This window comes from Excalfactoria chinensis, chromosome 4 (genome assembly GCF_039878825.1).
Source record: "Excalfactoria chinensis isolate bCotChi1 chromosome 4, bCotChi1.hap2, whole genome shotgun sequence".
Lineage (NCBI taxonomy): Eukaryota > Metazoa > Chordata > Aves > Galliformes > Phasianidae > Excalfactoria > Excalfactoria chinensis.
In genome coordinates, this window is record NC_092828.1 from 6,898,873 (window position 1) to 6,919,273 (window position 20,401).

Here is a 20,401-nt window from a genome sequence, read left to right on the forward strand (position 1 = left end):
CGCACCCCCCCAACCTCAGCCCGCCGCCACAGCACAGCCCCGCTCCGTGAGATCCTATTGGTGGAAAACCCCGGAAGTCTACGCCCTTCCTCAAGACGCTTTCCGGATTGGAGACCGCCTTCCGAATGCCGCTTTCTCATTGGCTGGTTGGAGTTGCCGTTGAAGTTTGAAATCCTGAGGCGGTTGTGGCGGAGCGCATCGCGTTGTGGGTCTGGTCCTTGCCGGCAGGTAGGAGGGGGAGCCGCTCTGGGGGCTCATCCTGCTTGATTTGTGTGTATGGGGAGTTGCTGGGAGGGGATCTCGTGGCCTGGGGGAAAAGTAGGCGGATGGGGATCGCTCTGTAGGCTTGGAGCTGGGTGGGGGGGGCTCGTGCATAAGGGTGGTGTTGTCCTGCTGTGGGCTTGGGACTGCAGGACAAAGCTGGATGGGTGATGTGGGGCTTAAGAGAGCCCTGGAGACTTCTCCGTGTTTTGAGGGCAGTGCGTGGCTCGGGGTGGGGGGCTTGCCTCAGTGTGGGGGTTTTGTAGTGCCCCACCACAGGCAGGGCCACCAACCTCCACATTCAATATTAGACTAGGCTGCCCTGGATCCCATCCAACCTGGCCTTGAACACCTCCAAGGATGGGGTCTGGTGGGTATCGAGGTGATGAGGGGTTAGCAGAGGGCACCCCAGTGAGTTTCGTGGTGGGTGATGTGGGATTGAAGGGTTCCTCATAGTCTAGGGTGGCTCAGGAGCATTGCATGGCACCCTGAGCAATTGTGGGGATAGAGAGGAGTCCCTTTTTGCCTATCCTCCCTCCTTAAAGCATTGCTAAGGGCGGCTGCTTCTGGTTTGAGGCAGTCTTTTGTTCCCTACAAGCTGTGGGCAGGGCGGACAGCAGAGCTCCCAGGGCTGCAGCTCCGTTTCTGCTTCCACCCCAGCCTGTTTTTGGCTAAAGCTGCTGCAACTTTTCCTTCCTGAAATGATTTGAGAGCGAGGACTCCTCTAGAGTTGCTCTCTTATGAGTTACAGTTAACATGTGGAATCTTGCTTGGAACACAGGGCACGCTTTTGTTCATACTACGCTGCTCTGTGTGGAGCTAGTCCTCCGTGTCTCAGATGCTGGAGTACTTAAAAAGGGCAATTAAGTAAAGATAAATGTCTATCTTTGCCCTACTTATTTGGTGGCTTTCTCTGGCTTCTGAGATCATATTGGTGTTTTGGCTGTTGTGCTCCGGTGACCCATAGCCAACAGGAAGCCCTCAGTTTATCAGTGATGGTTACCTGGGGTTTACTTGATGTCACTGAGCTGATGTTCATTCACAAATCCAGAATGGAAGTCTGCCTATTTAAATAGTCTTCAGAGACATGGAGCAGTTTCATTCTGTGAATGGCAAGCTGGACATGAGACAGCAATGTTCCTTTGCACCCTAGAAAGTCAACTGTATCTGGACTACAAGAAAAGAAGCAGGGTAAGGGAGATGATCCTTCCCCTCTACTCTGTGCTGGTGAGACCTCACCTGGAGTGTTGTGTCCACATGTCCTCAGTACAGGAGAGAGACACAGACCTGTTGGAATGTGTCCAGAAAAGGGCCATAAAAGTGATTCAAGGGATGGAACAATTTCCCTACAAGGACAGGCTGAGAGAGCTGGGCTCTAGGGGGATCTGATGGTGGCCCTTTAGATTCTGAAGGGATCTATAAGAAAGGAAGGGATGGTCTCTATAGCAGGATTTGCTGTGATAGGATGAGGAGAAATGGTTTCCAACTGAAAGTGGGGAGATTTAGATTGTATATAAGGATTTTTTTATTATTAATTTTTAAGATATGGGTAGTGAAGACCTGGAACAAATTGCTTAGACAGGTGCTGGAAGCCTTATCTCTGGCGACAGTCAAGGTCAGGCTGGATGGGACTCAGCACCTGATTGTGCTGTGTATGTCCCTGGTTGTTGCAGGGGAGTTGGACTAGATGACCTCTAAGGGTCCCTTCCAACTCAAACAAGTCTGTGATCTTTGAGTGGCTGTAGTAGAGGGAGAATTTAGGGCCCTTTAAAAACGGAAATGAAACTTGTGTGTGTTGACTTGAGGGAACTGACAAAACTACTGTCTCTAAATGAGTGTTCCCTGCTTATGGAACCTGTCTTAGATGGTGGCTTGGTTTCTAAAAAAAATATTTTAGACCGAACAATTGCAGTCTTTAATGATTTTAGTTGATCTGTTATCTTAATTATAGTTCCCAATGAAGGGAAGCAAAGTAGTTCTTTATTTTGAGTTCTATGATTTAATGTGCATTTATTTTTGTAAAATAACTTGTTAAAATCACTTGTGTGAGTGTGGTGAAGGCTAAAGAAGAAATGAGGAAACAGAAGACAAGTGTACTTTGCTTGCCATTGCTTCTATATCATTTGCATTCCATTGCTGATTAAAATTGTCAGTGTTGCAGACAAAGCAGTAGAGTTCAGTGGAAAGCAGGAACTGGACTTTCTTGTAAGGATTAATGTAAGAGTAGGGAAGAATGTGCAGAGATTTAAACAACAGTGAAATTTGAGTGTGCAAAGACAGTGAGACTGAAAACATGACAAAGTTTTCAGTGGGAGAATCCCACTTTATGATAATGAAAACAATCATTTGGAATCTAATTTTACTGACTACATGGCAGAGGGTGGGCAAGGAAGCTAATAATCAGTTGCTTGTTCACATCAGCCATCCGAGATCATTTGGAATGCTTATCCCCACTGTAGAAAGCCAACTTTCCTATCTGAGGATCCTGATTTTCTTGCCTAGGTCCTGTGTGTAACCCATTTAACACCTCCATTCTTCTGAAAGAAATTGATTTGCTTGTGGCTTGTCAGATAAGCGCTTCTCAGGAGTGGTCCATGGCGGACATTGGCTATGCCCAGATCTTGCATAAGATGCCTTCTGTGATCTGGTCCTTTTCAGTTCCTATTTTGTTTTTAGCAGTAGCATCACAGAATATCATTTCTTTAATGCTTTAAAACAGAGGCGATCCTGATGGGAATAAAAGTAGATGTTCATGTATGTAAAACTTAGTAGCTTGCCTGGCCCACCTGTAATATTCTTTGTCTATCTCTAACTTAATTTGTAAGCTTTAGTTTCGAGTCCTTCACACTTAGACTTACCCAGTTTTCCTAGTACTTTGCAGTCCAGTAAAGCTTTTGTGCATGTCTAATAAAAGAGCAGTATTTTAAGAATTACCTGCTTTTCTTATTATTTTTCCCCACCAGATTTGCATACTAGTAATGTCTATACAACAAAGGATTCTGAAGTACCATGTGCTTCACAAAAGCAGCATATGTTCAGACAGTGCAAGAAAAAGCTGAATTCATCTTATTCGAAACTCTGATCCTAAATACATCCTAACTAAGCACATTTGTTTTGCTTTTTGCTGATTAACAGTGTAGAAATGTCGGTCATTTCTCTGTTTTATTCACGTGGTCTTACCCTATTACATGAGATGTGACTGAATGCTTCTACTGGTTTTTAAGGCATTTAGAATGAAGAAATGAGCACACAATAGAGCTCCCTTTAAAGGATGGGCAGCTTAATTAGTAGGGTTGTACGTTAAGTAGAAAACATAAATATCAGCAGTTAATTTGCTAGACAACTAGCAAAAGCAGTGAGGCTGGTCAGGTGCTGCGTTTAGGTGCTTTAAGAGTATGGAGATAGACCTTTTAACGTGAGGATCTTGAATACTTTTAAGATTGCTTTGGAAGTGGTGGTGTTTGTGTTTGGTGGGTTGTGGATTTTTTTTTCTGCTGGCCGATGCCAGGCTTCCAACTTCTCAGCTATCTGAATGTCCATCTGGCTGACCACACCCTCTCATTCATGGCCTGCTGTTGTGTGTTGATATCGTAGAATGAGTCTGCAGATCTTAAATGCAGAAAATGGAGAAAACGTCAGTGATGATCTAACAGCGGAAGACTGTAGCTTTTACTTTGCACAACCGGAACCTACAGGGAGGCCTTCTATTCTGCGCCTGTCCCAGAAAGAAAACTTGCCACCAAAAAGCGTGGCAAAAGCTATGAAGGTAAAATTTTGCTTTCATATTGAGTATATTCTTCTATGATCTACAATACTGAATATATGTGGTATTCGGAGCTTGAAAATACACTGGTATTCATGTCCTTCCTTTTTCCTTCCCTTGCCCTCTTGTCTCTTTCTTAAAGGTAACCTTTCAAACTCCTCTAAGAGATCCTCAGTCTCGAAAAATATTAAGTCCTACCATGACAGACAAACCTGAGTCTACTTTCATGCTTGATGATTGCAGTGAAGCCTTGCAGGATGATCTATCTGTGCCCATCAGTGCTGGGTAAGTAATGTATTCCCTGCTTGTAGTATTAGCAATGTGGGACATAATGAAGTTAATTTTCCCCTATTATAAACGTGTGTATTTATATTCTAAGACAGTATGACAAGATGGAAGCTGTGTGAAAGAACCTAAGTCAGCGCTGACTTTGATATGCAAATTTCTTTCAAAGCTAATTAATTACTTTAAGAAAGCGTTATCTTGGTTGTAATGTTGAATACTGAACTGTGTTTTTAAGCCCTTTATTAACTGATTTCCTAGAAATGTCTGTTACATTTTAGATACATAATTTTGTAGAAAAGAGTCATGATAGGCATGGAATACAGAACTGCTTCATTCAGTGAGTTTTTCATGGATTAAGAGAATCCTAGAGTTTATCGAACAAGAGATGAGATGTTATGGCTTGTATGTTAAGCACTGTTTTATCTCTTCAGACTTTCTTCTCATAAATGTTCATTTGAATGGTTTGCTGAAATTGACACCCTTAGTCAATGAGTGCTAAGATTAAGTTAAATGTGATAATACAGTGAATGTAACTTCAATCCCAAGGATAATCTATTAGCCTGGGTCTCAAGGAAGCTCTTGAAATCTGTCTGGAGGAGAGCACAAGTTCTGCAGTGTAACAACTTAGTGCTTTGCAACCTCTCCTTTACTTAAAATATTGCTATAATGGCATAATGTTCCTGTGGTATGACTGCTATTTAAATAGGTGGACCTCAATGCGTGTCTGACATCTATAGTGCCCAGTGGCAAGACAGCTTAGCCCTCAGTTTTGTCATCTCCAAGGAAGTTTATCTGGTTCTTTCAGCTATCCTGTACTCTTCCCAATTTCTTGTATTTCAGGCAGGGAGGAGGGAGAAAGATTGGAACACTTGTATGTTCCTTAAATGTTTACATTTGCTTCAACTATTAATTTCTATGTATGCTCTAATTCAGACAAGTACCTCTAAGCCAGCCACTGTAATTTTTAAGTAATATTGTGTTCATTTCAGACATAGTGTTTAAATGAATAAATGAAAATCAAGTACACATGGCTCAAGCATGTTAAAAAGGCATCTAATTGGTTCTAGGTGCATAAATGTGTGTCAAGATGTTGCATTTATTGTGCATATCCTTGCTACTTGCAAGCTATTCAGATTTGCTTGTAACAAGTAAACAGAAGAACTTGGTGTTGCTGAAGGATGGCAGTTCTAAATAACAAAGTAATTAAAGTTTCTAGCAAATGTCTTGCTCTCGACTGGCATTTATTAGGTTAAGCACTGAAGGAGAATGGGAGGGGCCTTTAGTAGTTGAACAAGTCTGGGGCTGAGCTATTGCAGGGAAGAGGCTCTCAAACCGGGTGAGAAGAACTTTGTGAACTCTCTCTTGCTTTTGCTTTCAGGTTTATCGAAGTAGTGTTTTTACTGAGTGGCTTTTAATCATGTTTTTCTCTACAGGAGATATGAAAGGCACATAGAAATATCTACTTTGTCCAGGGACAAAACAATGGGAGGAAATCCTGTTTCAGGAAGTAATGGCTTAACTCTCTGTGGTCTGAGGCATAGCCTCAGAAGTTAAGAAGCGTTTGGGGAAATAACATAGACAGCAATAACTTGTAAAATACCCAGTGGTACTGAATACTCAAACTTGTTCATTAGCCTGTTGAATCTGCTAGAGCATCTTGAACTTTCTTTTCTTTCTTCTCCTTACTGTAGTGAACTCGTTTGTTGCTCTTCAGCTCTGCTGTTGCATGCAGTTTAGAATCCCTAAGTCCAGAATCTGTTTGGCTATATACATGGCTGATATGGTGGTGTATACTTTAAGTGGGGGGGGAAAAGTCTGCTAGAATGACAAAATAATGACTAGAATGAGAGAATCTGAATCATGCTTCTGTTTGGTCCTAGTCTTGTGAGTCTGTCATGACTCATGGATGAATTTACTGAAAAATATACTACTTGTTGTGCTGGTATTCAAACTCCTTGTTGTTAATAACTCACAAGCATTGTATATTTTTGAATATAGTGAAATGGAAATATCCATATGTGTGGTGACTGGCATAAAGTAACATAGCTGTGTGCAGAACTGATAGCCTGAGAATACCAAGTGCCTTCAAGGATTCAAGGATCTTCCTGTAGTTCAACCTGTGCTGTCTCATGATTTCAGACTGTTAGTATTAACTGAATTCTTGTTGTTTGAATATTCTTTTGCTGTCATCTCCCTTATTACACTTAAGAAAAAGCAAAGCAAAACATTATCTGAGAAAAGCTGCTTGTGTATGTCTTTAAATATGGTGTGAATGCTATCTTAAAAAGAAAAAAAAAAAAAAAAGCTATATAATGTGATCTGACTTTTTTTTAAAGCAGCTTAAGTCAACAGAAGACTGAAGCTGAAGCAAGTGATACAGAGATAAATAAACAAATGCCAGAGAAAGTCAGCACTGCTCCTTATCCAGATGATGAGATGCCAGTGAAGAGCCGAGGTTCCTACAGTCTTGATTTTGATAACCTAGATGACATCAATCCCTTTCAGAGTTCAACGCAGCTGCAGAACTCCCCTGGGAATCTGCAGAAGTCTCCTGTAAGGGTATCTAGCAGCCCTGAGAAAACTTCTGAAAAAAGTAGCAATTCCCTTCCATTGGATAATACGGCTTCTCCTTCAACAGCTACGAGTACAGAGTACCCCAGTGATAATACTCTTTCCTCTGGAAAAAAGTCTGTTCTGTTAGAATTGGAGTCTAATAAACCTGATCTGTTCCCAAAGCAAGCCACCACTGGCTCTCTGCAGGAATCTCCTTCCAGAGAAGTAAGCGACTTCGATAAGTCTGGCAATTTGGATCTTTCTAGTTTGGATGTGACCTGTTCCTCCAAAACTGGGGAATCAAAGCTTCAAAATGTTCCTGTACCAGAAAAAGCTTCAGCAGAAGAGTTGAAGCCTTTAGAAGAGCCTGCTGCCTCCAAAGGGGAACCTGCAGAAAAGCCTGGTGTCACTAAGGCTGGACCAGTAAAACTGGAATTTGACTTTGATAACACCAGTGTTAGAAAACCACCTCCTAAGAAACTAGGTAAAAGACTTGGAATTAAGCCACCTTCCAAAAAAACTTTTACTACCAAACTGAAAACAGAGAATACTGAAGTGGAAAACAAAAGTAATGTGGAAGATGAAGTTCCTGTTCCTAAAGCATCGTATAAGTTTGACTGGGACAAACTTGATGATCCAAACTTTAATCCATTCGGGGGAGGCTCTAAAATTTCCACCTCACCTGAGTGTTCTGAGCCCAGTTCTCAAACAGTTTCTCAGCAAGAGGAGCAGGATGGTACCCCACCAAGAATGGAGCATCTTCCAGTGGAGCAGGATAACAGACCAACTAGCTGTGAAATTCTTGAGAAAAAAGAACCAAGTCCGTAAGTAATTCTGTGTAACTGAATGTAAAGGTGCTTTGTGCGAAAGAAGATTATAACTGTCTTATAAGAACTGGGCTACTGCATCTCCTTGGCTTCGTCCCTCCAAGGATGGCTGGCTTGTATTGCACTCTGTAACCTCTAATGCAATATGTTGCAGCGAAGACCTTACTGGAGAAACCATCTCCAGGTGGATAGCTGTAGTCAGAATGTATTCTTAAATCTGGAGGGAGGGGAGATGAAGCTAACATGGCAAGACTAAATAATTTGGTCTCTCCATAACCCAGGACTGGAGTAAAATGAGTGATGTTGGTTTACAACTGTTATCTCTCAAAAGAGTCAATAGGCAGAATTGCATATTATGCAGCTTATGAAGGAACTGGGCAGTTTTGTTCTGTACTCTGTGTCCCTGTTGAGCTCTGAGGTGCTGTTTCTTTGCAGCAGAATTATATTTGCAATAAAAATGCTTGTCACAAAAGTTACACTTTGACACCGGGTGAAACAAGTTTTTATACTTGAGAATGGGTGATGTTGTACTGCCTTTCCTAGGAAGCTTAACTATTAAAATGGCAGCATTACATAAACCAGTTGCTTACCTGAAGTGAAAAGTTACAGCTATGCTGTTGTCAGTAACTGAAGTATTGGACCTCTCTAGTGAAGTTAGGTGGCTTAAATCAGTAATCGTAGCATTATTTTAGTGGGAAGAGTAGTGGGATGCTTGTCATCCTATTCTTAATTAAACAAAAGCTTAACTTTAAAAACAAGAAAACAACATCAAATTTCAGGCTTCTCAGATGGAAATGGGAAGAATGTTAAGTGAATAGGGCCAAGTGATACTGCTGTGATTTTTCTGCTTCCCATGTAAAGCTGCTGCTTATGGAAGGAGGGCTTCCTGTCATTTAAGTTGTTACCAGGCGAGACAGAATTTACATCTCTACCTTCCTGGATGCTTCCTGTACATGGCAATAGGAACTCTGAAATAAGCTTATTTTACTCAGTATCTGATTTAAAAATAAATAAAAATCAAAACAATCTGTGACTGGGACTTTGATTTCTTTTTTTTAATGTTTTTTTTTCTCTTCCCCTCCTAAGGGAAATCCACAAACAAAATGTGGTAGAAGATGTGTCAGCAAAGCAAGAAGACAAGCCAGAAATTCAAGGACAAATTGATCTTCCAGGAGGGCCATCCATGGTTAAGGTATGCAAAAGATTCTCACCTAGCTGTTCCATGAAACAATGTTCTTTGCCATTTAACTTTGTCAAACCCCTGTTTGCTATTTTATTGGAGAATTATTTTTCATGAATCTCACCCAGTTCTGGAGTGAATATGAACTGTACAGACTTCTCTTTTGAAGGTAACATCAGAAGACAGACAATTGGTACCTTGGTATGTGGTATCTTTTTTTCATCAGCAGTTGCATATAAGGACAAACACAAGGGTGTGGATTCTTAGAATGTGACTCCTGTAGTTTAATGTTTGCACTGTTTACTTTCTGTCTGTGAATAACTGAGGCTTACTATGCTGGCTTCTGAGATAATTTGTGGCAAACCAATCTGAACATTATTGTGATTTTCATGTTGCATTTAAATTATTATCTCAACAGTAAAAAGGGTTGTTCTTTTCTCTTCAGGACAAACAAATAAGCCCATCTAAAATGTCTCCAGCAAAAGTCCCCACTCAAGCTAATTTAGTTTCTACTGACAGTGGAAAAAGGTCAGTGTCTGCAGAAAAAATTAAACCTGCTTCTCACAGAAATGAAATAACAGCAGATCAGCAGGCAGCTAGTGCTGAACCTGAGGAGATCTTCAGACCATCAGCAGAAGGTAAGGGCAGTCCTCTAGTATAAACTGGGAAAACATCTGGAGAATCATAGCATGGCCTGGGTTGAAAAGGACCACAATGCTCATCTAGTTCCAAGCCCCCTGCTATGTGCAGTGTTGCTAATGACCAGACCAGGCTGCCCTGAGCCACATCTGGCCTGGTCTTGAATGCCTCCAGGAAATGGGGCATCCACAACCTCTCTGGGCAGTCTGTTACAGTGTGTCACCACAATCTGGTCATTATCACGATAACTAATGTGTATTTATTTCTTTTTGGTTTTGACATTGATTTTTAGCTTTTATTGTCTTCCATTTTACTCTTTCAGAAGGAGTAAACGCAGGAACTATCAGGCTGGGAAACATACTTTGGTTTACTCATAACTTTCTCTGGATTAAGCTAAATTCAGATAGCTGACTATTAGCAGTCAGCTGCCAGCGAAAATGAATCTTAGTCTGGTATAGAAACAATATTGTTGGAGCTGCAGTGGCAGTTCTCTGTTTAACTGTCTGTCCTTAAAGATAACTTATGGTATTTCTGGTATTAAGGGCTTTCTAGATTGAAAGCACTAGAGCTATGCAACTACCTGTCACTGAGTTGTGTAGGTTATTCAGAGGGCTTGCAGTACTGATTATTCATTGCAATGTGAATGGTCTTTCTGCACTTACATGTGTCTTAAATGGTTACCATATAGCTGTTAAACACCTGGAAATAGTCCTTGTAGGATTGTTGTGTGGAAGGATGAGTCTGACACTTATATTAATACTTCAGTGAGATCTGTACATTGAGAAACAGTAACATCTTCATTGTTCAGCTTTAGCTATTACTAATGAATGTGAGAATGGAGTTATACTTACTGTATGCACAAGCAGATCTGTTTCAGACTGTAAATGCTTCTGTGAGATACAGTGAAGATGCAGTGCTGTCATATAATTTATTTTCCAGTTCTCGGAATGGGCATAGACTATCTGGAGCAATTTGGATCTTCATCTGTAAGTATGGTATTGAAATGTTTTGTTTTCTTCCCTGACTGAGGAAAAAGGAAATTGTCAGGCCTTAAATGTTGTCATGAAGTAGCTTTACTTTGAACTTGTTCACAGAAATACAGGTTCTGTTTCACAGGAATGTGTCTATAAGGCACAGAGTGGTGGGGAGGAAATGCGGTTATAAGTAATTTTGCCTAAGGATCAGAGGTCCTGTGTTTCCAGTTTGCAGAGGTGCTTTTTTTTCCTTACACCGGTGAAGGTCAGATGGATGATATTCCCATCGCTGGTTGCCAAAACAAGAAGAGAATGAAAGGTCATTGTTTTTGAAAAGTTTTAAGCTCCTCTGTTTTATGGGCATTTTCAGGAAGTCTGTCTCTAAATTGGGCATGTCATATTTCAGTCAGTTCAGTTCTGTGGTTTTTTTTTTCCCCTGCTTTGAGCCAGGTTAGGTGTGGCTTTGAATATACAGTGAACATACTGAGTTGAAAGTGTTTTATTTAGTTCTGTGTTTGTCTTGAGACTGCTTGTTCAGTTTACAGTGCAATCTTTATCTTTTAGCATCTTCTGCTGGTTTTGAATAGTTAAAATAAAACCAAAAGGACAAGTTTATATATGAACAGAGGACTGAGATCACTTGATGTTACATAAGGACTTAAGAACTCAGTGCCCACAAGCCTAAGTATTTTTCTCCAGCAAACAATGCTCTGGCCACACAAGAATAGACTCACCCTCCCTCTGGAGGACTATTTGTGTGTGGGGAGGGTGGGACAGTGGGAGGTTATCTACAAAGCAGCAAATCTGCCACTTTATGCCTTTTCTCCTCAGTTCAAAGAGTCTGCTTTGAGGAAGCAATCGTTGTATTTGAAGTTTGATCCTTTGCTGAGAGACAGTCCCAGAAAGCAACCAATTTTTGGTACTACTGAAGCAAATATGAGTATCATGACTGCTCCACTTCAGTGTGGGTAGGTATTGATTTAATCTAGCCTGTAGTGCATAGCTCTGCAAGGGAAGGCAGCACTTGAATATAATTGTGTATGTTTGTTCATTTTTAGCCCTATTTCTGATTTAAACAAACTGTTTGAAGAAACTGAGAAGCCTGCATTAAGTCTTCAAAATGAGGAAAAACCAAAAGGACTAGATCTTCTAGGAACGTTTACAACTTCTGTAAGGATGTCTGGATTGATGTGAAGTTTATGTTGATACCTTGGGGAAGGGGTCAGCCGGAACATGGAGATTTATGCTGAACTTCTAAGGATTGCAGAGTACTTAATACTTATTTAAACTGTCATCTTAAAGAGGTTGGGTACCCACTGTATAAAGTTGAACTTTTGATGTACTTAATATTGTAGCCTAAATTTTCTTGTTTGTTTGAAGCTGGTGGTATTGCACATGGTCTGGGAAAATTTGAGCCATTCTTAAGAATGCTTTAATCAAAGCAATCCTTTGCATGCAGCTGAAGCCACAAAAGAAAGACAAGTTTGTGTTTTAATAGCACTGCTGAGATGAGAAGCATTTCTTTGATTAAATTTGATGCCATACTAAGTTTTATACTAAAACTTAGAGCAATGAAAACACTTACACGAAGTGATCTGTGCATAGTTTCTAATCCTGAAAGGTTGTTTACTGGTGGGGAATAGCATGCTGTCTGTCTTGTTTCTGATTGTTAGAACTGGTGCATAGCACTTCATTACACCTTTATTATGTTGTCCTACGAAATACCAACAGGGTAGGAAAGCTATGGTAACTAATTTATGGGTGTATTTTGGGATGAAGATTCTTAATTAAATATATGGATTTTGTATTAAATAATCTACAAGCAGCGAATGACTGCATGAAAATCAGAGTCACTTAGAACTCAATTTTTGTCTCCTTACAGGACACTGGTCCCATTATTCCGGACTCCCTGGCATGTGATGTTTCTCCACTCCCTTTTATTGCTTCCACAAACACTGCAGTGGATGCTATTATAGATGTGTTGAAATACAGCCAGAAAGATATGGATGCAGCTGTTGAACTAGTTAAAAGAGAGGTAAGGTGACCCTTGACTCTCTATTGCCCTGAAAAATCTCTTTTGTTTAGATTACCTTTTGTAGATTTCTACACTTGGCAATTCTATCCATCATACTTGACATCAACATCTCATCCAGAAAAGCTTGCTAATGCTTGATAGGACCAGTAGGTGTAGAACTCCTCAGAGCTAGCATCTAAGGACACAAGGCAGAGGTAATTTTCAATGGTTTTCTGCTTTAGAACTCGTCACTATTAAAAAGCAGCATCCATTATCAAATTGATATGAAGTCTCAAATCATTCCATTATCAGGACACTTTTTATTGAATTACCTAGAAGTCTGTTCTTGCTAGTGGGAAGGAGGGGCTTATTTTCATATCATAATTTCTGTGACACAAGAAATATCTTTAATGGTAATTCAGTGCAGTGATTGTGGTGCTTGGTTGGTTTTGCTTGTGCAACAGGGAAGCATATCAGTATGTCCAGCTAATAAGTAAAAATATCTAATTTACTCTCCACTGATGAAGGAGAGGAGTTGGTGGGTTTTTAAACCACAGAATGGCTGAGGTTGGCAGGGATCTCTGAAAGCACGTTATCTAACTTCATTACTGAAATAGGCAACCTGCTCTTTGAGGTCCTTCAACTGTGTTCATATGGCTTTTGAAGGTTTCCAAAGAGGCACTCCGCAACTTCTAACAGCACTGGAATAGGTTGCCCAGGCACAGAAGTCCTTGCTGATGTTCAGAGGTGCTTTCTGTGCTTTGGTTTGTGTTCTAGTGTCCCCAGTTCTGGCACTGGGCACCACTGACTAGAGCCTGGCTCTTTGAACCCTCCATTCATGTATTTATGGATATTGGTGAGATCCCCCTGAGCCTCCTTTTAAATTGCTGAGTAATATAATAGCTGTATTTAAGCATAAATATCCTTAAAGCTAGTTATCACTTCAAAATGACCTTGGGAAAACAGCATTCTAAATTCCTGGTCAACAATACTGCAGCTGGTGACACTAAGAACACTAAATACCCTTAATGATGGTTATGATGATGACCTGTGGCCCTTTGCTGCTTTACAGTTTTAATTTCACTTTAGAGTAAACAAAGCATAAAACAAGAAGAAAAACTTAACTTCTCTGAGGGTAACTTAAATTTCTGATTCTCAAGAGGATGCTTTTACCCAATGTGTTGTCCAGTTTGTGAAATGGTAAATTCCTGGCTCTGGTAAGGATCAGATCTAAAACAGAGTTTAGATAAGAGCAGAGAGTAAAGCTTGGAATATCTTTAAATGTGGTGCTCTCATCTCTCACTTCAAAGAGCTATTTTAAGTGTGTAAACTTAGTTGGAGCAAGAGTCTTGACTGTTAATCCAGCTGTTGTGGCACTTCAGAATGGATAGAATTATATAGCACTGGTGAGGCCACACCTCAAGTACTGTGTACAGTTTCAGGCCCCTCACTGTGAGGAAGATGTTGAGGTCCTGGAGAGTGTCTGGAGATGGGCAATGAAGCTGTGAGAACACAAGTCTTATGAGGAGTGGCTGAGGGAGCTGGGGGTTCTTTAGTCTGGAGAAGCGAGGGCTCAGGGGAGGCCTTATTGCTCTCCATAACTATCTGAAGGGAGGTTGTTATGAGGTGGGGATAAGCCTCTTCTCTCACGTAACTAGTGATAGTACCAGAGAGAATGGCCTCAAGCTATACAGGGGAGATTCAGGGTAGCTATTAGGAATTTCTACTTCTCCGGAAGAATGATATCACGCTTTTGACATAATTATTAATAAAAATCTCCGGACAAAACTGGACTCCTGGAGTTTGCACAAAAATGTGAGTTCTGCTTTGATTCATTTGGTGCAAAATAAGTGGTTATTTTTAAGATGAACTGAATTATCTTAAATTTGGGAATGTGTTAAGAGGAGGATTGAGTGTATTCTAAACATCAAGTTAATCTTGACCAACATAATGTTTCAGTATTTGTTTCCTTTATCTGTTTTTGTGACTTGCTCTATCTGCCTTGTAGATAAAAGGGAATATTTGTTACTTGAGAAGGTATTACTAGGCAAGCTATTACTTGCCAGGGAGCAGTGACCTTCATGTAGCATGATTAAGAGTAGCCAAGGAGAATCAATTGAACTTACTCTTAGACATTTGAGAGATTGGTAACATTGAGTGGCAAACAAGAAGTTTGATATCTAGTTTTTGGGTACATTTCCTTCTTCTTACTTGACACATTTGTAATAAGACATTTCATTTTGAATCTGTTACTTGGAACATGGAATTTGACATGAGAAATTTAAGTATAACTAGGCTACCCTTTGGGCTCTTTTGAGTAACAACCCTTGTATTATTTCCTGTTCAAGAAATAAATGTTTGGTACTTTTCACCTTAAAGGTTCAAGAGAAAGAGTTGGAGACTCTTGAATGGAAAAAGAAGTACAACAAGCTTCACATGGAATACAAAGAAATGGGGTGAGCATTTGACTTTGCCTGCTTATTTACTCCAGCTGCTTTTTCTACCTTGTGGTCTAAATTTTTTCTTTTTCTTTCTTTTTTTTTTTGTTTTTTAGAAAAGTAGTTGCGGAGTTTGAAGGAACAATAACCCAGATGATGGGTAAGTTCAGTATTTACACTTCAAATCATTTTGGGGCCTGTGCTTAGCCTACATTTGCTGACTGAAGTTAGTGCTCTTTTACTTCTGATGTAATTAACTTTTCAAATGTTTTCATGGTTAGTGTAAGGCTTCAGACAAGGTACTTGTATGCGTTGAACTGTAACCCTAATTATCCAGACATTGCTATATACTGATATTATTTGGTAGTCAGGCATGAACACATCTTACCTTTTCTGCTTCTCCAGTGTATTGTGAACTAGTAGTTTATTAAAACTGGCAGATCCTGTTATCTGTAGCTTGTTTGGTGGTTCATTATCTGGCCTTAACTAAGTGATGGGATGTCAGTAGGAGTTCTTGCTGGACAGACCTGGCCTTTTATTCAGTCAGATTTGTGGTTTCAAAGTTAAGAAGACATTAAATGTAACACGTGTAGGTACACTGTTCTGGCTGGAAGCTGAATTAGCCAAATATGGTCCTTGCTTAAATTTGTATTTTTTTTCTAATGAGGTGACTAGCATGTTAGGTTTTATTAGCCTGTAGAACACATAGTGTGTGTGCTAGCAAAAACTTGTCTTAGAAGGGTTTGCCATATCAGGTTGGCTTGTTATCTCAGTCTTTTCCAGGCCTTCCAGCTATTGTGTATATTTAATGAAAACAGATGTTTTTGTTTTTTTTTTTATTCTTTGTTGCTACCATGAGATTTGAGACTCCTGTTCTGATGAGCTCATGTGCAGTGTTTGGACTGTGCTGGAGGAAAATCCACATGTTTGGTTAAGCAATTCATGATCATAACCTTCAGTGGTGTTGGGGTTAGTGCCTAAAGTAGTAAATTAAGAGAGTATTACTGTTTTCCTAAAAGCATGGATACAACTTTTGTTTCCTTATTTTGGAGGGGTTATATTATCACAGAATCACAGAATTATTGAGGTTGGAAAAGACCTAGAAGATCATCCAGTCCAACCATCACCAGTATTTCCCAGCTAAATCATATCCCTCAACACAACATCTTTGCCTAAAAAAAGGATGAGTTGAAGGAGTGAGGGTCATGTCCATACTACTAGCTTTATACTAATTTAGCAACTAGTATGAGTTTAAACCTGTTACCTTTGCTTTCTTTAGAGGATTCTCAGAAACAGAAGGAGCTTTCAAAGAAAGAAATACAGCAGATAATGGAAGAAAAGCAGCAAGTTATTTCAGATCTGAACTCTATGGAGAAATCTTTCTCTGAACTCTTCAAGCGTTTTGAAAAACAGAAAGAAGTGCTGGAGGGTTACCTCAAAGTAAGATGCCGTAGAGCAAATAATCTTTTAAGATAAATAAGCCTTCTGATCTTTTGAAGGTGGAAAGAAAGTTACTAATTTCTTCTGCAGCCATTAATTGAATGGCCGATGTACTACCTGTAAAACAAGTTGTCTGCTTTAAAGATTAAAAAATGACCTGTTATATTTAGTGGCTGGCTTAAAGTGTGATTATGATGATGATGATGATGAGCTTTCTGTTAGAAGTCAAGATTTCCTCAAACAAAATGAGCCTTCTCTTTTTGTATGCATATCATTTTTTCTGTTAATCACAGAGAATAAATCCAATGTAACTACTTGTTGCATGAGGGCAACTTGTTTTTGCATACATAGCACTGAATGGATGCTGAAGAAGGTTTTCTATTAAAAGTCAAACTCATACTTTACTGGATTGTTTAGCTTAAACTGGTAAACATACCCGTGGACTAGAATAATGGAGCAATAAGGATCACAGACTATGGTGACTTGTATGAAATGCATAAGCTTATTTAACATAAACCTATGCATGACTTCCTTTATCTCACATCCCTTCTATTGCTGTATTTGGAATTCTGATGTCATTTCCTTAGCACAGAACTGAAGCATCTGTTAGAGTGAATTGCTCAGTTCAAGAGCTGGAATTAGTAGGGAGACTTACACTTGTTTCCATGCTTTTATGGAAGTTGATAATTGTATTTAGTATTCTGAGCAAATACTGTCATTTTGGTATAGTTAAGTAGCTGACTTAACTATAGGTTAGGTAGACTGAGGTAACTTTTCCACCTACAAGTACATAAAAGCTAACTAAACTTGTTTCTGGATCAGAATGAAGAGGCTTTGAAAAAATGTGCTGAAGAGTATCTGGCTAGAATTAAAAAAGAGGAGCAGAGATACCAGGCACTAAAGGCACATGCTGAAGAAAAGATACATCAGTAAGTACTATGCCAAGATGCTAATTGCTGCAAAATGTGGCTCGTTAATGCCAAATCTTGGCTTAAAATATTTTTTTATTACTGTTCAAGTAGAATAAACAAGTGTGATTCTATTGAACAGTTCTGCTGTGCTGTCTGAAGAGAATATAAATGCCCATATTTCTTCAATTCCAGAGCAAATGAGGAAATTGCCCAGGTACGAAACAAAGCTAAATCAGAAACTGCAGCCCTACAAGCCAGTCTCCGCAAAGAACAAATGAGAATCCAGTCCTTAGAGAGGAGCCTTGAGCAAAAGGTTTGTCAAAATTCCATGAGTCTCTTTAAGCTATTGCCTTAGACTATCTCAAGATCTTGTAGCAGTACCACTATGTGTGCTGGTTTTGGAGTCTGCTCTCTAGGTAGGCTTTGGGAAATAAGCACTGAAGCTTAAGGCAGAAGTCAATTATGTCAAGACTCACCTTGTATATACAGATCTTTTTTTGGAACAGAAAGGCTTGTTCCTATAGATGAGTCACAGAATTGATCAGTCCAGGTTGCTGGATCAGGAGATTATCTGAACTACTAATAGAGATGGTGTCCTAAAACTTAAGCATCTCCAAGAGTAGAAGCTGTGAACAATCTTCACAATAACTGTCTGAATTAAAACATCTGTAAGCATTTAATTTGTAAGCCATTAGTACTAGTACAAACTCTTTCAATATTGTTCAGGCCTTAAATCCTCGGATTGGATTGCAGTCTTCATACTGCATAGATGAAGTCTTAAAACGCTTCTTAAAGGCACGTCGGTTTCATTTGCTGGAACAAATAAATGGAAACATTCTACAGGGATGTCTGTGATGTGAGGATTGAGATCTAAATTGTTGCTACCATCTCAACTGTCAGTATACCTAACAAAAGGAACATGTCTTAAAAAAAGTACACTGTCCTTTGGGTTAAACCTGTATAGTTTGCTAGCATGTAAGTGAGCTTTCTCTTGTTTGTTAGGAAAGGTCACTACTTGTCTGTAACTTAGCTTACGTGTACCTGCAACTCTTCTTTTTCTATCTTTAACAGACAAAAGAAAATGATGAACTAACGAAGATCTGTGATGACTTGATTCTGAAGTTGGGAAAAAATGGATAGCTCAGTTGTCTCTGTAAATATGTCTAGTTTCTCTGATTTCCTGTCCTGTGTTCATTCTTGTTTTTAATTATGTGGGAAAAAAAAAATAATAATAAAACGCTTAATTTTCACCCTTCTTGTGTATCTCTTGCAGGAAGTGTCAACTTACTGACAAGTTCACTTGCTGCTTTTGGCGTCAGCATCTTGTGTAGCATTTTGATATATGCCACTCAAAGGAAAAGCTTTTAGTTGTATCCTCAGTCTTTTCTCTGTGTGAGAGCACACAGTTTCTGTGTTATGACCTGGCTTTATTGATAAGGGTCAGCATGGTTTGTGTCTGTATCTTGCATTTTGTTCTAATTTCAGTCAAAACATTCCAAAGATACAGGACTGTAATAGAACTTGACCTGTAAGCAGATGCTAGAAAGAACTGAAAGCTTATGCAGAAATTCTGTCCTGTCAGTTGTGACTTATTCTCTCACTCTAAAAGGACATTGCTTATTGGTAAGAAGCTTCAGCAGACTTTCCCAGTGTTTGCAGCAGACCAGGCTGATTACTAATCTTGACAGTGAGTAGTAAGCAGAATATATAGAACTGCTTTGTACTTTGTGCACTTGCAACCTGAACTTTAGGATGGGATGGTTCATTTAGTGCTGCAAAAACTTACAACTTCAGCTTTTATTTCATGTTGTATTTGTCTGTGTACATGCCTGTACATACCCATAACTGAGCTGAAGTGAGCCTGTTTTTAGACAAGCTAAGCAGCCAAGGGACTGGATAACAATACTGACTTGCTTTCCACTCTATTACTATGATATTTTTGAAGTCCTCAGTCTGATGCTATTAACTTGCTAATCACCCACCCAGAGCTCGTACTTGCCTCATGGAACAACTTGTAGAATTGCAGTAGGCTGCAGGTTACATGTCATGATGAAGTCAGCTTTAATTAGGACATTAGCAGGCACATTAAATAAGCTGTTATTACCTAACAGACCACAAGCTACAGCTTTGTTTTAGTATTACTGAGAGGTCATTCTCTTACTTAACTAGTGATTGCATATTTTTCTCTCAGAAGGGTTGTTGCTGCTGGGTGTGTTCTTAAATACACTTGAAGCCCTTTCATTATATATATTAAGGGTAGTTTGTCAGCATTGGAGGAAGAACTGAATGGCAATACTTAAGAGATCTGAGATCTATACTTGCTAGGTAGCTACTGATGAGTATTGGTATGTGCACAGGAAGCAGCATGTGGCTGCAGTACCCCGTAGAGTGGAGCAGGCCTATAGTTAATTAACTTACTTCAAGTTCATGGTATGTTTTCTTTGTGGTTTCCATGCTAATCTGGGAATGTCAATGTGAAATCAATAGCAACAACACTGAATACTGATCCCCTGCAGAGACTGCCTTGCTATATTGCTTAGGAAGTGTTAGGTGGGAGTGGATAAGTCTGTGACCATGAAAACAAAGCTTTCTCACTGTCTCAGCCAGATAACAGGGATAACTCCAGGCTGAGTCTTGTGTTATTCCTTTGTCATAGACTTAAATATAACTGAGAACTTATGCTTAGTCAAATTTATGAACAGTTTTGCTAATGTTTTTAATTATGGAAGCAGAATTCTGCTCAATACTAGTGAATATTGAGGCTGTTGGTTGGTGTTAAAGTTAGATAAGATAAAACATGCAGTCACCAAGGTCTGCTCTTTCCTTTCTGGCGCTGGATCATCAGTGTGGTCAGGTGACCCTGGCAGATTATTTGGTTCAGGGCGAAGGGTGTTGGAAGAAACTGCTTTGCAGGTGATTATTGTTCTGTACAGGTTCACTTTGTACATCTTGCACAAAAAAGGCCTAGAAAAGGGCAGATTGCTTCATTAGAATCCCTGGCTAGATGAATACAGAGCTGAGTTTGCATTGTTGAGTTCATAGAGGAATAAACCTGCAATGTTAAATCTCTCCACAAGATGTAGCTGCTGTTCTTTGAAATATTTGCTGTAATTGAC

The 20,401-nt window shown here is 39.7% G+C and overlaps 1 protein-coding gene across 3 annotated transcripts; it reads left to right on the top strand.

Annotated features, from left to right (window-relative positions):
• Nucleotides 1-91: 91 nt before the first annotated feature.
• TACC3 (transforming acidic coiled-coil containing protein 3) lies at nt 92-18,535 on the top strand. 3 transcript variants are annotated; one of them, XM_072335109.1, is made up of 16 exons: nt 92-228; nt 3,856-4,027; nt 4,167-4,309; nt 6,646-7,686; nt 8,776-8,881; nt 9,315-9,507; nt 10,448-10,494; nt 11,314-11,450; nt 11,541-11,652; nt 12,365-12,517; nt 14,876-14,952; nt 15,051-15,094; nt 16,214-16,374; nt 17,197-17,303; nt 17,478-17,598; nt 18,357-18,535. In XM_072335109.1, the coding sequence occupies exons 2-16, from the start codon at nt 3,857-3,859 to the stop codon at nt 18,423-18,425; spliced, it is 2,682 nt and encodes an 893-aa protein (XP_072191210.1). In that variant the 5' UTR covers nt 92-228; nt 3,856; the 3' UTR covers nt 18,426-18,535. The 3 variants fall into 3 exon arrangements, with proteins under 3 accessions (XP_072191210.1, XP_072191211.1, XP_072191212.1); XM_072335110.1 differs by having other exon boundaries at nt 6,649-7,686; XM_072335111.1 differs by lacking the exons at nt 92-228; nt 3,856-4,027; nt 4,167-4,309 and adding an exon at nt 5,584-5,645.
• Nucleotides 18,536-20,401: the final 1,866 nt, after the last annotated feature.

Coding starts and splice junctions, on each gene's coding strand:
- TACC3 (XM_072335109.1), top strand. CDS start 3,857: ATGAGTCTGCAGATCTTAAATGCAGAAAATGGAGAAAACGTCAGTGAT. Junction 9,508..10,447: donor CTTCAGACCATCAGCAGAAG/GTAAGGGCAGTC, acceptor TTTATTTTCCAG/TTCTCGGAATGGGCATAGAC. Junction 11,653..12,364: donor TAGGAACGTTTACAACTTCT/GTAAGGATGTCT, acceptor GTCTCCTTACAG/GACACTGGTCCCATTATTCC.